This window comes from Gordionus sp. m RMFG-2023, chromosome 2 (assembly GCF_954871325.1).
Source record: "Gordionus sp. m RMFG-2023 chromosome 2, tfGorSpeb1-WG-v2, whole genome shotgun sequence".
Classification (NCBI taxonomy): domain Eukaryota; kingdom Metazoa; phylum Nematomorpha; class Gordioida; order Chordodea; family Parachordodidae; genus Gordionus; species Gordionus sp. m RMFG-2023.
The window spans coordinates 24,757,688-24,774,944 of record NC_088776.1 but is presented as its reverse complement, the minus strand read 5'-3'; the positions used below and the strand labels follow the sequence as shown (position 1 = coordinate 24,774,944).

Below are 17,257 nucleotides of genomic sequence, written 5' to 3'. Positions count from 1 at the left end.
AGATACCACATTTTTATATAAGTATCTAGATCCTTTAACAACTCTGCTATACAATAAAATTATAAGCAAAAAATAAAACAAATTTTTTTATGAAAAGTAGCTTAAAAAGTAGCTAATAGCAAGCTACTTTTTTAACAAATAGCGATAGCGGTAGCGTGCTACTTTTAAAAGTAGCGTTTAACAACTCTGATAAAATGAAATCTTTTTATAATAATTTTTTTTGCTTATATATAACATAAATAAAATTATATAAAAATAATGATAAGATATTTTTTTATTTATTTTTAACAATTGATTTTCAAAATTTTAATCAGATAAACAATATAGTGCTTAACACATCTTTCGCCGTGCTAAACACACGTTCAACTGACGCAGAGGATGGGAGGGCTGTATTAATTTAATAAATAAAAATTTTAATTGGGGGAATTTATTAAAAATTAAAGAATAACCCTAATTAAAAAAAGCTTAATTGATCATCTTCATTCAGATCTTCATCAATTTTATCTTTATCAGAAAATAATCTGGTATGTGTTGTTTTTTAAAAGAATCAAAGTCTAACTTTTATTTGTCAAAATATTTTATCAAATTAAAAATAAGCTCAAACTTTCTATCTTCGTTGACCTATAATTTTATTCAGAATCTAATATATTTATCTTTATAGATGTGTTTCAAATCTATTGTAAATAACTATAATCAAAATATAAATTGTAAACAATATTTCAACGGTATACCTTTTATCTATGTCTTGCAGGATTGTATTAATAATTGAAATTATTTAAAGCATTTATTAAGTTTTAATATTATGTTAGTTATCGTGGGAGTGAGATATCCCAAATATTCTAAAATCGAAAGAGTCGTAGCAACAGGTTCCATAACATATAAAATCATATATATACATATATTTTTTAATATGAATGACTTGTCATTATCTAAAAATCTCTGCGATTCGGATATGACATATATTGGATTTATCACAAGATTCATCAAATTACTCTTTAATAAGACTATTAATTACGCGGAGTTATAAAAAGAGTTCCATCTTGTTTAAACCAATTTAATCAGAAATTTTCCCATTTGTTCCTTAAAAAAGATTGCACAGTTTTGAGAAGCCCATCTTTATTCCATAATTGAGGAAATATTTGAGTTGGGATTTTACAAAGTGCAGACTTTGTACCCTTAATTATTTATTGGTGCAAAAGATGTTTCATAATGGGGCCAGGGAAGGTTGAATTATCTTCTCTGAAGAAATATGTACAATTGACATAATGTTCTTTATAAAATAAATTATAATTTTAGAGAATAGGAATATAAATTAACATATCTTGACTCAATATTAATTAGATTAACAATCTTGACTAAAAATTTAAAAAAATGAAGAATGGTGATTGATATGATTTAAAAACAGCTTAAATTATTCATAAAATAAATAACAATAATTTTATAATACAATAAAATATGTTGTTCCCATATTTTTAAGAAAAAATTAGAGTAGCGAGTAATGTTTTGCATTACCGTTACCAAAAAAAGTGACGCGTTACCATTACTCGTTACCTCTAGAAGGTAAGGAATGACGTTCCTTTTCTTCAAAAATTATAACGTACTTTACAGCACTGAAAAAATATTGTTAACATATTAAATTAAAATTTCAATGAAGACAATAGAAAAGTGACAATTGTCATAATTGAATTTTTTTTAATGTTAAATTAAAATTTCAATGAAGATGTACCATAGAAGAGTGACAATTGTCATAATCGTTATTTTTTAACTTTTTTCTTGCCCACAAACGTGTGAAGGGCTCAATATTTTTTCTTTCCCTTTAAATTAAATATCCAGTTTGATGGATTATGAGTAAGACCTAGTGTAGCTCTGTTGTTTGCCAACACTAAAGGGCTTCATGCTAAAATCACGTATTATTTATCTCATTCAAAAAAGGAACTAGAGTATAGTTTAATGCAGAACTATTAAATAATATTAATGGATCTCTAATATAAATATTTAAATTAAGAGTTTTTCCATCCAGCTTTTTAAACCATAGTTTTAGAATTTTTAGCAATTTGGAAAGCTGGACACATACTTATTCCATTCATTTAGCTATACATTGAATATATACTTTATGATTTTATATCAATTACTAATATCTGCATAGTTGAAGGTACATACTTTATAACATATTTTATTTTAATACATACAATAATGCTTGTACTAATATTCTTCAACATCTTAAGGGGCTATCACATTATAAAAATATTTTTTTGAAATCATTTTCTAAAGAATCCTGCAAATGCATCTACTCACAACTAAGCATAAATTATTTAGAAGATAATTGTAATCATTTTATAAATTTCATAATATCTCAAACTTTTTATATACTCAATAAAGATATCTATTTACCTATTTATATTTTATTTAAATTATTAATTTATTATCTAATATTATTAGGAGTGAACAACTATGCTAACTAATACAAATTCTGATGTTCAGATAATGTATAATTAATAATATAGTTCCAATTGAAAAATCAGAAATATTTGATTTTTAAATTTTTTTTGTTATCTTATAAATCAGAGCAAAGCACATCTTGCTATTTACTGGGCTCTCAACTTATTTAAAGCACCTGATAGCTCTAATTTATCATTTTTTCATAGTGGTTTTAAATTGCCTAACTTTATACAACTATAAAACAGCGTAGCTATGTATTTATCCAAATATATTCGAATCAATCTTCAAGTTGAGACTCATAGTCTCAACTTAGAAGCTTAATTCAATTTTTTAGGCTTGACTAAGCCACAATAGAGATGGTCAAAGATAGGCAATTTAACAACACTAGGTTTTATTAATATAGTTTTTATATAAAAAGAGTTATATTTAAATAAGTAAGTAACCTGTCAAGAATGATGGGGAATCACTTCTCCTTTATTTGATGATAAATTAATTAGAAATTTCCCCTTTAATATTTGATAATGAATGAATCTCTTATCTTATCTTATCTAGCACGTTGGTCATGGACCTGCCCAAAATGAGCGAACGTGAATTACTATAGAGACCCTATCCTCCATAATAATTATGCCGATTTTTTTCCTCAAGGATACCAACAAACCTTGTAACCCAGATATAATTATTAAGAGGAGTGGAACTCACCCAATCCAATAATAATAATAATAGCATAGTGAATAAGATTATGAGCATATTTAAAAGGAAAAAAAAAATAGTAGTACTGTATCATCCAATACAAATTATTAGTCATTAGTTAATTATCTAACATTATTTTTTTATAGTTAGTCTTAATTTTTATTATTATTATGATTATTAAATTTATTTAGTTTATTTACAATATGTTCCCAATTATTTAGTTAGAAAATATAATTATATTTAATTTTTATAATTATTTAGTTTAAAATATCTATCTATTTAATCTATTTGACCTTAAATCTCATAATGTAATGTAATCTATTAGAAATTATCTTACAATGTGCACTAATTTAATCTGCCTTCATTTACTATAGCCCTATTCAATTACTTCAACTCTTAGATATATATCAAAGCAATATAAGAAATTGTTTTTTAGTAATAACATAACTTTACTTACTCAACTTTCATTGTTATATCAAAGTAATATATGGAATTATATATTTAAATAATAAACCAAATTTAATTTAATTTAATCATCATCTTTACTTGTTACATTCTCAGCAGTTATTCGTCAAGTGTTCGTAAATAAGTCTTAAAACGATTTTGTAAGTTTTCCTATCTAACGAAGCACGTTTTATGAACTCCCAAGATAGATCTATGTCCGATAATGATCGAATTATTCTACCAAACCAACTATTTTTGTAGGATAGGAAAGGTTTGAGAGATAATTCTTCTAAAGGGGTAATAAAAAGGGCTTGATATACTAGGTTGTTTGGGGCTTGTCTGAGAATGTGCCCTAATATTTCGATTTTCCTATATTCACATAGTCTATATATAGGGAGAATGTCACATCTGGACCAAAGATTATGATTTGAAGTATTATACGGGTAGAAAGTTTTGGTAATATATCGAAGACATTTGTTAATGAACGCTTGCATCTTTTTACTTTCTTGTTTGGTATCTTTCCAAGTACCATAGATTAGGGAGGAAAATATTAAAGTTTTAAATAATCGAATCTTTAACGGAATTGATAATTGATTCGAACTCCATATTTTCATAAAGGATCTATATTTCTGTCTGCCTTTATTTATTTTAGCTATTAGGTCTAGCTTTGTATTTCCTTTTCTATCTAGTATCACTCCTAGATATTTTAATTGTTGAACTTCTGCTATTTTTTCCCCTTGTATCGTTAGATTTATGTTTGTAGGGGAGAATATTGATGTCATCAACTTTGTTTTATCAATATTTATTTTTAAACCAAAAAGGTCAGCAACTTGGATCATCATGTCCACTAGCAATTGGAGGTGTGATATAGAATCTCCTATAATACAAATATCATAGGCAAAAGCAAGAATATTAAATTTCACGATGGGAATCTGAGCTAAACATTGTTTAGTCACTCTTTTTATGATATAGTTTGTAATAAAATTAAAAAGAAGAGGAGAAAGGACACATCCCTGTTTCAAACCTATCTTAACTGGTATTTTTGTTGATTTATGACCCGCATGGATAATTTGTATCGAGTAATCGTTATAGATATTTTTTAATATTTTTACCAATGAAGTTGGAGTATTAACTTCTTCTAATGCTAACCATAACCTATCATGATTAATCGTATCAAAAGCTTTCTTAAAATCAAGAGCAATAATTATTAATTGCCTTTTTCGTATTATAGATTTCTCCATTTGTATCTTTAAGTTGAGAATAGCTTCAAGAGCATTATGTCCCTTTCTAAATGAAACTATTGAATCCACATAATCTCGTTCTATAAAAGGTTTGAGTCGATTTAGGATTAAGTTAGTGAAAATCTTATAAACTATAGAATTTAGTGAGATTCCTCTCCAATCCTCTAGAGTTTTAGGGTACTTAGTTTTTGGAAAATTAATTAGTATAGCTGATAGCCAATCACTAGGGCATATCCCTTCCTTCCATACTCTCGATATGATAGGGAATAGTATATCGGCGGATAATATAGGGTCCGTTTTTAAATATTCACTACGAATATTATCTTGACCACACGCCTTGTGATTTTTTAGTTTCTTTATTATATTTATTATTTCACTCTTAACAGGATCTATGATTCTATCTGTATTTTGGAATAAGGTAGAGGGGGAAGAATGTGTAGATAAAGATGTAGTATTATGGGTATTATCTTGAGGGAGAAATAATTGTGGGGACCAGAGGTACGAAGTGGATGGACCATGATGAATGGAAGACTCACTTTGGTTTGGTAAATGTAATAATTTAGATGGCAAGAGATTATAAGAAGAGGAGTTTTGAGGGCATAGATCCGAAGGCCATTTAGTAGGGTTCTGCTGAGGAGGCCAGGAGTTTGAGGAAGATGCATTTTGGACAATGGGAGATTCTAAATTTGAGTTGTATGTAGAATTAGATAAAAGATTTGAGATATAAGAATTTGAGCGGGAAGGAATTGGGGAAGTCCACGGTTTAGCGGATTTGGAGGCCAGAAACTTGAGGTAGATGGACATTGATCAATGGGAGATATTACTATTTGGTTATTTGATGTAGAGGAGGGTTCGTTGCTATTAAATATTTTAGAGTAATGTGAAACCCATATTTCCATTTGTATCTCTGGATCTGTGATTTCTTTTGCATTGTGACTAAGTTTAAAAAATTGCTCTTTTTTGAAGGAAGTGAAGGATTTCAATAATTTAAAAGCTTTATATGAATCATTTGCACTGAACGAATTACTTATCTCAGTGGCACGATCCTCAAGGAATTTCCTCTTATCTCTTCTGAGTTTATGACTAATATCGTTTAGGATATACATGGCTCTGTTTCTCCTATAATGACCACTCCCCACTAGATTTGAAATAAGATTTTTTGATTCTATTGAGATCCAGTCCGGATAATTCATCTTGGCTGGTAAGGAATTTGATGCCGCATTGTTGAAAATGTCACGAGTATTTTCCCATAGTGTGTCCGAGGATAAGTTGTTAGTATGATTGATAAATTTATGAGAATTATTTCTGATTTGTTCTATATATTCAGTTTTGATATTGTGATCATTTAAAGCCTCGATATCTAATTTGGGACGTTTCGAAAGTGACTTTCCGTTTCTTTTCTTCCTCATATGCCAAATCTTCGGGTCTATTACCATAGAGCAATCTATAATTTTATGGTCAGAGTTAAATAAAACCTGATAATGAACTTTAATATTTTTTATCCAGCTCATAGTCGACCTATTACAAATAAAATAGTCTATTTGAGACCAAGTATTGTATGTTGGGCTAAAATATGTGTATATCTCTCTTTTATCCGAATGTTCGAAGAAAGTATTAGCTATACGAAGATCTAACTTATGACAGAGTTTTAATAGTAGTTTTTCTCCAATATCGGATTTAATATTTAGTGTTCCTGAACCAAGGGAAATATGATTCTTTATATCGATTTTTCCTACTTTCGCATTAAAATCCCCAGCAATTAGTAAGTTTTCGCGTTTCGGAAATTTATTTAGATATTCGTCAAGAAAAATGAAGAATAGTTGTTTTTCAGTATAGTTCACTGGTATATAGATATTTACAATATTTAAGGTTTTACATCTCGTATTTACTTTTATGCTACATACCCTACTATTTACGCCGTCGAATTTTGAGATGTAGCCCGATAGATTCTTTTTGATCAATATACATACTCCACACCAGTTTTTTTCAGTTTCGCCCGAATTAAAGAGTAAGTAACCTTTGCAATTAATTTTACAAGTATCAATCCAATGTGTTTCTTGTATACAAGCAATGTCGACCGCTAGGGTGTCTAATATTATTCTTAGTTGGGCAAATTTATTATTATTTAGGGATCTAGCATTTAGGGATATAATTCTTAGAGAACCAGAAAAATTGTTCATTGTAATGTTAGTAATTAAAAAATTAGAGCAATGATTTATATTACCAGATTAAAAATTTATTTAACGATTTATAAAAAAAGATATCGGACAATATATGTTATCAAAATTACACTATATAAAATAAAGTTTTTCTGACAATTTATTTAACGATTTATAAAACTTGATTTCGACAAAAAAATTTTTTTTTTTTTTTTTTTTTTTTAGACAACTTATATCACTATTTATCAAGGCAATTTTTTTGATAGCTTATTACTACAATTATATAGATTTTTTATCAAGATTTCTCTATAAAAAAAATGGAATTTGAATTATCATAACAATTTCCGACAGCTACAACGATATAATATTTCCAAGAATTTTCCCTTGTAAAATTAATTGCAAAAGTTACTTACTCTTTAATTCGGGCGAAACTGAAAAAAACTGGTGTGGAGTATGTATATTGATCAAAAAGAATCTATCGGGCTACATCTCAAAATTCGACGGCGTAAATAGTAGGGTATGTAGCATAAAAGTAAATACGAGATGTAAAACCTTAAATATTGTAAATATCTATATACCAGTGAACTATACTGAAAAACAACTATTCTTCATTTTTCTTGACGAATATCTAAATAAATTTCCGAAACGCGAAAACTTACTAATTGCTGGGGATTTTAATGCGAAAGTAGGAAAAATCGATATAAAGAATCATATTTCCCTTGGTTCAGGAACACTAAATATTAAATCCGATATTGGAGGAAAACTACTATTAAAACTCTGTCATAAGTTAGATCTTCGTATAGCTAATACTTTCTTCGAACATTCGGATAAAAGAGAGATATACACATATTTTAGCCCAACATACAATACTTGGTCTCAAATAGACTATTTAATTTGTAATAGGTCGACTATGAGCTGGATAAAAAATATTAAAGTTCATTATCAGGTTTTATTTAACTCTGACCATAAAATTATAGATTGCTCTATGGTAATAGACCTGAAGATTTGGCATATGAGGAAGAAAAGAAACGGAAAGTCACTTTCGAAACGTCCCAAATTAGATATCGAGGCTTTAAATGATCACAATATCAAAACTGAATATATAGAACAAATCAGAAATAATTCTCATAAATTTATCAATCATACTAACAACTTATCCTCGGACACACTATGGGAAAATACTCGTGACATTTTCAACAATGCGGCATCAAATTCCTTACCAGCCAAGATGAATTATCCGGACTGGATCTCAATAGAATCAAAAAATCTTATTTCAAATATAGTGGGGAGTGGTCATTATAGGAGAAACAGAGCCATGTATATCCTAAACGATATTAGTCATAAACTCAGAAGAGATAAGAGGAAATTCCTTGAGGATCGTGCCACTGAGATAAGTAATTCGTTCAGTGCAAATGATTCATATAAAGCTTTTAAATTATTGAAATCCTTCACTTCCTTCAAAAAAGAGCAATTTTTTAAACTTAGTCACAATGCAAAAGAAATCACAGATCCAGAGATACAAATGGAAATATGGGTTTCACATTACTCTAAAATATTTAATAGCAACGAACCCTCCTCTACATCAAATAATTGCAACGAACCCTCCTCTACATCAAATAACCAAATAGTAATATCTCCCATTGATCAATGTCCATCTACCTCAAGTTTCTGGCCTCCAAATCCGCTAAACCGTGGACTTCCCCAATTCCTTCCCGCTCAAAATTCTTATATCTCAAATCTTTTATCTAATTCTACATACAACTCAAATTTAGAATCTCCCATTGTCCAAAATGCATCTTCCTCAAACTCCTGGCCTCCTCAGCAGAACCCTACTAAATGGCCTTCGGATCTATGCCCTCAAAACTCCTCTTCTTATAATCTCTTGCCATCTAAATTATTACATTTACCAAACCAAAGTGAGTCTTCCATTCATCATGGTCCATCCACTTCGTACCTCTGGTCCCCACAATTATTTCTCCCTCAAGATAATACCCATAATACTACATCTTTATCTACACATTCTTCCCCCTCTACCTTATTCCAAAATACAGATAGAATCATAGATCCTGTTAAGAGTGAAATAATAAATATAATAAAGAAACTAAAAAATCACAAGGCGTGTGGTCAAGATAATATTCGTAGTGAATATTTAAAAACGGACCCTATATTATCCGCCGATATACTATTCCCTATCATATCGAGAGTATGGAAGGAAGGGATATGCCCTAGTGATTGGCTATCAGCTATACTAATTAATTTTCCAAAAACTAAGTACCCTAAAACTCTAGAGGATTGGAGAGGAATCTCACTAAATTCTATAGTTTATAAGATTTTCACTAACTTAATCCTAAATCGACTCAAACCTTTTATAGAACGAGATTATGTGGATTCAATAGTTTCATTTAGAAAGGGACATAATGCTCTTGAAGCTATTCTCAACTTAAAGATACAAATGGAGAAATCTATAATACGAAAAAGGCAATTAATAATTATTGCTCTTGATTTTAAGAAAGCTTTTGATACGATTAATCATGATAGGTTATGGTTAGCATTAGAAGAAGTTAATACTCCAACTTCATTGGTAAAAATATTAAAAAATATCTATAACGATTACTCGATACAAATTATCCATGCGGGTCATAAATCAACAAAAATACCAGTTAAGATAGGTTTAAAACAGGGATGTGTCCTTTCTCCTCTTCTTTTTAATTTTATTACAAACTATATCATAAAAAGAGTGACTAAACAATGTTTAGCTCAGATTCCCATCGTGAAATTTAATATTCTTGCTTTTGCCGATGATATTTGTATTATAGGAGATTCTATATCACACCTCCAATTGCTAGTGGACATGATGACCCAAGTTGCTGACCTTTTTGGTTTAAAAATAAATATTGATAAAACAAAGTTGATGACATCAATATTCTCCCCTACAAACATAAATCTAACGATACAAGGGTATTTTATAAGTGAATCAGAAATATAACTTTTATTTGATGAGAGTTTATTAAGTTTTTTATTATTTTTATAGAATATGTTAATGAAATATATATTTATAGTATCTTCAATATGAACATAATTGGAATATATATGTGGATCAGTGGTTGGCAAATAACAAAATTCTCAGGCCCAGCCCAGCCAGGAGGGAATTAAGTTTGCTTGGCTTGGGCCATTTTCAATTTTTTACTAAAATTATCTGGCATGGCCCAGTTTTAATATTTTTAAAATAAATACAAGGCCTAAACCAAAAAAATTTGTAAAAGTTAATAACCTTTTAAAATAATAACTATAATTCCAAATTTTTAGAAAAAAAGTGAAATCTATAATTATTTTTATAAAATTATAATATAGCCAAAGGCATAAAATAATGGACCTAAAGATCTCCAATAAAATTTATGATCAGAAAATCTATTAAATAGTGCCCCTTATAGGAAAATTCTAGATATATCTATGCCTAGAAAATAAATGAAATTAAAAATTGAGGCAATAACTAAATTGGGGTAAGATTTGTTTCATATTACTAGATATTCTTGAATAATAAATAAATTAGTAATCTACATAGGGCCTAATTTTTCAAGCCTAGCCTAAAAATTTTTTTTTACAAATTCTAGCCTGACTTAATTTCAAACAATTGTTTTTTTAATTGTACTAAGTACTAAAAACCTGATCCTAAATTAAAATTATTTGACTGTACAACTTAGCCCAAATTTAATATTAAATATAGAAATGATTGATCTTTTAATATTATTTCCCATTTTTACACTAAATAAACAGTTTTTGATCATTATATTAACTAATAAAAAATATCGGCATTTTTTTCTTGCAAAAATTTTAAAATATAACTTTATATTTCAAAATTTAAGCCCTGGCCTTATTCAATTTTTTTTTAAAATATATAAGGCATGATATCACCAGAATCATTTTTTTAAAAAAATAGGCCTGCCAGATTCAAGCCTATAACTTTTTTTTATCATTCTACTAACAAATAAAAAGATTGGTGCTTTATTTGTTGCAAACATTTTTAAATATATGAATTTTCTTTAAAAATTTAAACCCAATCAAAATGTAATTTAAATAATAATAAAATATAACCAAACCCTTCAGATAGTGTAAATAGTATTTCATAAAAAAAATGACTATATTTTATATTATTGTTTAATAATATTATGAGAAAACCTATCTAAAGCTCCTTTAAGATGTTCTGGAGCAACATCAAAATAATAATTTGTATGGTCATCACAAGTATAAGCATTAGAACAACCACTATGCTCATTTAAAAACTATAAAATAATATTCATAAGATATATAAAAATTATAGAATTTACTTTTGAATATTCATTTTCACTAGGATACTATATCATAAAATATAATATAATAAATAATATCTATAAACTGTACCTTTTTTGTTCCCATGAAAAGCATGTGTTCACAAAAATGAGCTAATCCAGGTATAGTTTTTGGATCCTTCAGATTACCTATCATATATGTTTATGTAACTTACTAAATATATTTAATACCTATATGGACATCTAAAGCAGCAGCTGCTTTATCAGCTTCGGGATCACTTATTAATAATACCTTCAACTTATTTTTCAGTTCTAATCCTCTATATGTGCAATTGTCTGTTTCTGACTTTGTTATATTATCTTCAACATATGTAACATAACTTTCTATGTCAGTATTGAGCAGAGATAATCGCCGTTTTTGAGAATTTGTCATATGATTGCTACTTAGAATATTAACATTATGGGTTTTATTTTCTATGTCATTGTTTTTTAGGTCTAAATTTTCTTCCCTATTGTTCATTTTAATTAGATTTTGATTAATTTCATTGCTTTTAGATGACATCTTTATTCTAAATGGGAGTAATTTTTTTAATAGGTTAATTAATATATTAACAAAAATGTGATTTATTGATTACTTAGACCTTGTAATTTAATTTCTCAATGAAAATTTATTAAAAATAATTAAGGATTAATTTTACCTTTTATTCATGCTAATTATATATCATAAAAATTTAAAAAAATTATGTACTTTATAACAGATAAATGAAAAGAAGAATTGAGAATTTTATTGAAATGAATATGATTATATAGCAATAAAGATCGAGTTCTTAGAAAACTGTTCATAAAATTTTCAGAAAGAGGCAATTATGTGACGTCACAAAAAAATCGATAATTCTTCTCATTCGTAGATTTTTCATTGACAATTTTTGACACCGTCTAAAATTTTAAAAATAAGGCTAAATTATTCCTTAATTATATTTTATGTTGATTATAGTGGAGTTGCCAGAATTTTTCCGCTTGTAAATGGGGGGGGGGGGGGGGGGTACAAATTTATTTTTAGGATTTATCTCCGGAAATTTATGATTAAATATTAATATGTAACATCAAAGGCGTAGATAGGATTTTGATAAAGAGGGGTGGTTTTTTGTCTAGTAATGTTGAAATATATTCTAATATAATATTGATACATTATGAATTATTATGTTAGTCAATTAAATGATTATATATATCAGAGACCTGCAGAGGCACCATTTGCACAGCCCGGCCCGGCCCGGTTTTAAATTTTTTAGGCCCGGCCCGGATATTTTTTTAAAAATTTTTTTACGGCCCGGCCCGGATTTAAAGATTTAAGGCCCGGCCCGGATAAATTAAAAAAAAATTTTTTACGGCCCGGCCCGGATATTTTTTTAGAAAAAAATTTCAGGCCCGGTGTAACGTTTTAAAAATACTCCATTTTTTTATATACTCCTTTAAGCTTATTTGTGGAGTATTTTCAGATCATATTGTTAGATTATAATGTATTTACATATCAGAGTATATTTAGATCATTGTAATTTTTATAATGATATTTTTTTGAAAAAGTGCTCATGTCAATCAAGAAACATTATTCTGGAGCTGATGATGCTGAGGCGATTTTTTTGAATTTCCAGTCAAATTTTTTAGGTCGTAAAGGATATTTGCCTCGTTGGCGCCTTTTTTAAACTCCATTTTAAAAAATAAATACAGGTTCATATTCATATATTTTACATTATAAATTTTATTTTATTATAGAAAATAAAAGAAGCTACAAATTTATCATTGATTCAAGAAGCTAAAGATTTATTATTGATTCAAGAAGCTAAAGATTTAAAAATACAGGTTTATATTAATATATTTTACATTATAAATTTTATTTTATTTTAGAAAATAAAAGAATAGATTTATCATTGATTCAAGAAGCTAATCATTGATTCAAGAAGCTAAAGATTTAAAAACAGGTTCATATTAATATATTTTACATTATAAATTTTATTTTATTTTAGAAAATAAAAGAAGCTAAAGATTTATTATTGATTCAAGAAGCTAATCATTGATTCAAGAAGCTAAAGATTTAAAAACAGGTTCATATTAATATATTTTACATTATAAATTTTATTTTATTCTAGAAAATAAAAGAAGGCTAAAGATTTATCATTGATTCAAGAAGCTAAAGATTTATTATTGATTCAAGAAGCTAAAGATTTATCATTGATTCAAGAAGCTAAAGATTTAAAAACAGGTTCATATTAATATATTTTACACTATAGTTTTATATATTTATTTTAATTATGTCATTATATCTTAATACTAAATTTAATTCTATACATGAATTAAACGATGCCATATTTATATATGAAAAAGAATTTTTTTTTAACATAGTTATTAATAAATCAGACTTATTAAAGGAACCTTATAGCAAAGCATTTATAGCTCAATATAAATATAATCGAGTTTATTATATATGTAAATATGGACTGAAGAAAAAATAAGTCTAGAGGTATAAGATCCTCATCTAGTCTTCACAAGGAATGTATTTTTATGTTCACAGTCTTTCTTCAGTGTGATAAACTAAATGTGTATTCTTTAGATATTGTCACATTTGTAAAAGATCATAAAAACCATGATCTAGGTTAGACATATTTATTTGATTTTTAACTAACATGATTTATATAATCAAGATAAAAAACTATATGAGATGCTCTCTAAACAAAGAAGGCTTTCTCCTATAAAAAAACAAATTGTGGAGCAAGCTATCACTTTTAAAGCTAATAAGGTGAAAATACAAGAATATGTTCTTAATTCAGGTCAGATGATGACTCTGAGAGATATTCATAATATTTCAGCCAAATTAAACAAGCCATCTGATAATGTATTACTTGATGTAATAAATCAACTCAGGGAAGATAATGGAGCTGTGGTGGAAATCCTAGAAAATGATAGTGAATTGTTGGGCATTTACTTTCAAGATGCTAGCATGCTCCATTATCTTAAATATTATCCTGAGGTGATATTCATTGATGCTACCTACAAATTAAACAATCTAGGTATGCCACTGTTTATTCTACTTGTAATAGATAGTCATGGACAATCTCAAATTGTCGCTTTATGGCTTGTAAAGGCGGAATCATATTTTTGTGTTAAAAATATGTGCATGATGCTTGGTACCAGATGAAAAAATCGTCTGCGGGAAAATGGCTGATGTTAAATTGTTTTATATTTTTTCTTCAAGATACATTTAAAATATTTGCCTTTAAAATGCCATCTCCGAGAAATAATGGAATGCCATATCTTTATTTGAATGGAAAACAGGCCTATTTAATCTTTTATATTTTATAGATATCAATAAAAATACTTTATCATCATTGGAGGAGACCTTAACATGAAATTATGTAATGAAATCACTAATTCTCTTATTGGTTTTGCTACTTTAAATAATCAACTTTTTATAAACAAGGAAACAATAAATATCACACATACTTCAAACCCTCAAACAAATATACTCCTATAATCCTTAAAAAATATAATATCTCTAATCTTAATTTACCAACCCCAGCAAATAATTTTCTACATAATTTGCAATAATGACTCATGGTTAAACATTTCAAACTCAATTATCAAAACAGCAAATACCCATCTTAATATTAATTATCAATATCTATACATAATGTACACAAATACAAATGTGTTATTTTAATTATTTCTGCTAGCAATATAATTATACATGAATGGGTTTAAATTTAATCGTCAATATGTGTCATTAAATCATCACAACACAAATTCTCATTAAATATTTTCTTTGTTATTTTTTATTTTTCAATATTATTTTTTAGATGCTACAAAAAAAGGTATAGTTTTAAAAAAAATTAATTATATATTTATCAAGATGACACAATTAAATCAGGACAGAAAAAATGTTAATACTTTTAAAAATTTATTAAATAACTTTAAACAGTTCCTAGGTCAAGTGAAAAGTTTCATTCTAGTACCATAAAAGGTATACAATGGATTTTATTATTAAATAATATTCCTTTTTTTAGATGATGATGAAAATTTTCAAGAACCAGCTATTAAAAATCTAAAGCTTATGAAGGGTAATATTTTCATATATTTAATATTAAATCCTTTTTGAAAATATCTAGTTATGAATATACTAAATTCGATAGTTGGAGAGGATTATATTGTATAAACAAAATAGATAATGGAGTTAAGACACCAGAAAAAGCATCGAAAATGCTAGAGCCTGATGACATTCGACCTTTTGGTAACATTTTTAAGATTTGATAAAATCAATTTTTTAATTTAATAGGTGCCCCGCCGGAGAGGACGGGCATGGCTCAAAATGCCGTTTATGGTACAGAGGTGGAGATAGTTGCAATGACAACTATGCTCCAGACAAATATTTTAATACATACTATTTATAAATGGGCATACTATATGCCCATTAAAAAATTAAGTAATATTAAAAAATTTAATGTAAATATTTATTTAATAAATCATAGCAAACATATTGATCGCATAATTAATTTTAATTAATATTTATATCGCATATAGCATATATTATTTATATCGCATTTAGCATATATTATTTATATCGCATATATTATTAATTGATTTTTTTATCTTTATATTTACAAATTAAATAAAGGATTTTAATAAATTATTCTGAAAATTGTTTCTAACTTTGAGCAGTAACGTGATAATAGATAGTAAAAGATTTATATGTTAATCTTTGATATTTTCGAATTAAACCTTAAATAAATATATAAATTTTTAACACTTAATATTAAATCTAATAATTTCTAAAGAGAATAAGGCAAAATTGCCTTAAATATCATAGGACATAGAAAAAATAATATTTATTATTCATACGTCAGTTATAAATGCCAATTCACTAAATTTATTATATTTAATATTTATATGTCAGTCATAAACGTCAATATCACTAAAAATGTAATATTTAATATATGCACGTCAGTCATAAACGTCAATATCACTAAATATAGGAGTATATAAAAAAACGGAGTATTTTTAATTGCCTTAAATATCATAGGTAATATTTATTATTCATACGTCAGTTATAAATGCCAATTGACTAAATTTATTATATTTAATATTTATATGTCAGTCATAAACGTCAATATCACTAAAAATGTAATATTTAATATATGTACGTCAGTCATAAACGTCAATATCACTAAATATTGGAGTATATAAAAAAATGGAGTATTTTTAAAACATTACACCGGCTTGGAATTTTTTAAAATTATATTCGACCTGGTATGTACAAAAATTCACCCATGAGGTATTTTACCATATTTTTCAGCGAGTATTATCGCTTATTATTTAAAAAATACATGAAAAAAGCTAATATTTTGAGAATATTATATTGAATTTATAAAAATTATAAAACTGTTATTTATAAAAATGGATATTTTGAATATTTTTTGCATTTATAAAAATAAAACTAATATTCATAAAAATGGTAATAATATTTTGAATATACTATATTTTATATTGCATTTAAAAAAAATAAAACTAATATTTAATTTATAAAAATGGAAAATATTTTGAGAATATAATATATTGTATTTAATTTACTATTTAATTTACTATTTAATTTACTATTTAATTTATAAAATAAAAATAAATCGCTATTTAAAAAAATGCATGTATAATAAATAGTATTTTGAAAATATAATCTAATTGCACAATATTAATATAATTTATTTTATAATTTTTAAATATTTTATATTACATTTATAGGTTGGTTTTTCAGGTGTAAAAAAAAATTATTAATTTTCATGGATTTACCATCACATTTATGTCTTTTTAGATGTGATGTACCATGTTTATAATTATAAGATAATATACTTGAACAATTCTTACATTGTACGTAGCCAATGTTTTTTTTATATTCATCTATGATGATGTTAAATTTAGCCCATATTTCAGATTTTAAATTATTATTTGTATTTCTAAA

General features: G+C 26.8%; 1 protein-coding gene and 2 long non-coding RNA genes across 3 annotated transcripts in view; 2 read left to right on the top strand and 1 right to left on the bottom strand.

Moving 5' to 3' along the window:
• The window catches only part of LOC135924869 (insulin-degrading enzyme-like), a 39,141-nt gene extending 26,993 nt beyond the window's left edge, over positions 1–12,148 (bottom strand). The window contains exons 1-5 of the mRNA XM_065459995.1: positions 12,008–12,148; positions 11,491–11,828; positions 11,372–11,448; positions 11,299–11,325; positions 11,150–11,253 (exon numbers count right to left, since the gene is read on the bottom strand). Coding sequence (XP_065316067.1) covers positions 11,150–11,253; positions 11,299–11,325; positions 11,372–11,448; positions 11,491–11,828; positions 12,008–12,102 — 641 coding nt within the window. The 5' untranslated portion in view covers positions 12,103–12,148. The remainder of the gene's footprint in view (positions 1–11,149; positions 11,254–11,298; positions 11,326–11,371; positions 11,449–11,490; positions 11,829–12,007) is intronic.
• Positions 12,149–12,865: 717 nt separating this feature from the next.
• LOC135924870 (uncharacterized) lies at positions 12,866–13,116 on the top strand. The gene is made up of 2 exons (XR_010571428.1): positions 12,866–12,984; positions 13,030–13,116. It is a non-coding gene; the product is annotated as an uncharacterized LOC135924870 (long non-coding RNA).
• A 2,112-nt stretch (positions 13,117–15,228) lies between these two features.
• LOC135924973 (uncharacterized) lies at positions 15,229–15,784 on the top strand. Its single transcript, XR_010571471.1, has 4 exons — positions 15,229–15,271; positions 15,315–15,368; positions 15,417–15,538; positions 15,584–15,784. It is a non-coding gene; the product is annotated as an uncharacterized LOC135924973 (long non-coding RNA).
• The last annotated feature ends 1,473 nt before the right edge of the window (positions 15,785–17,257 follow it).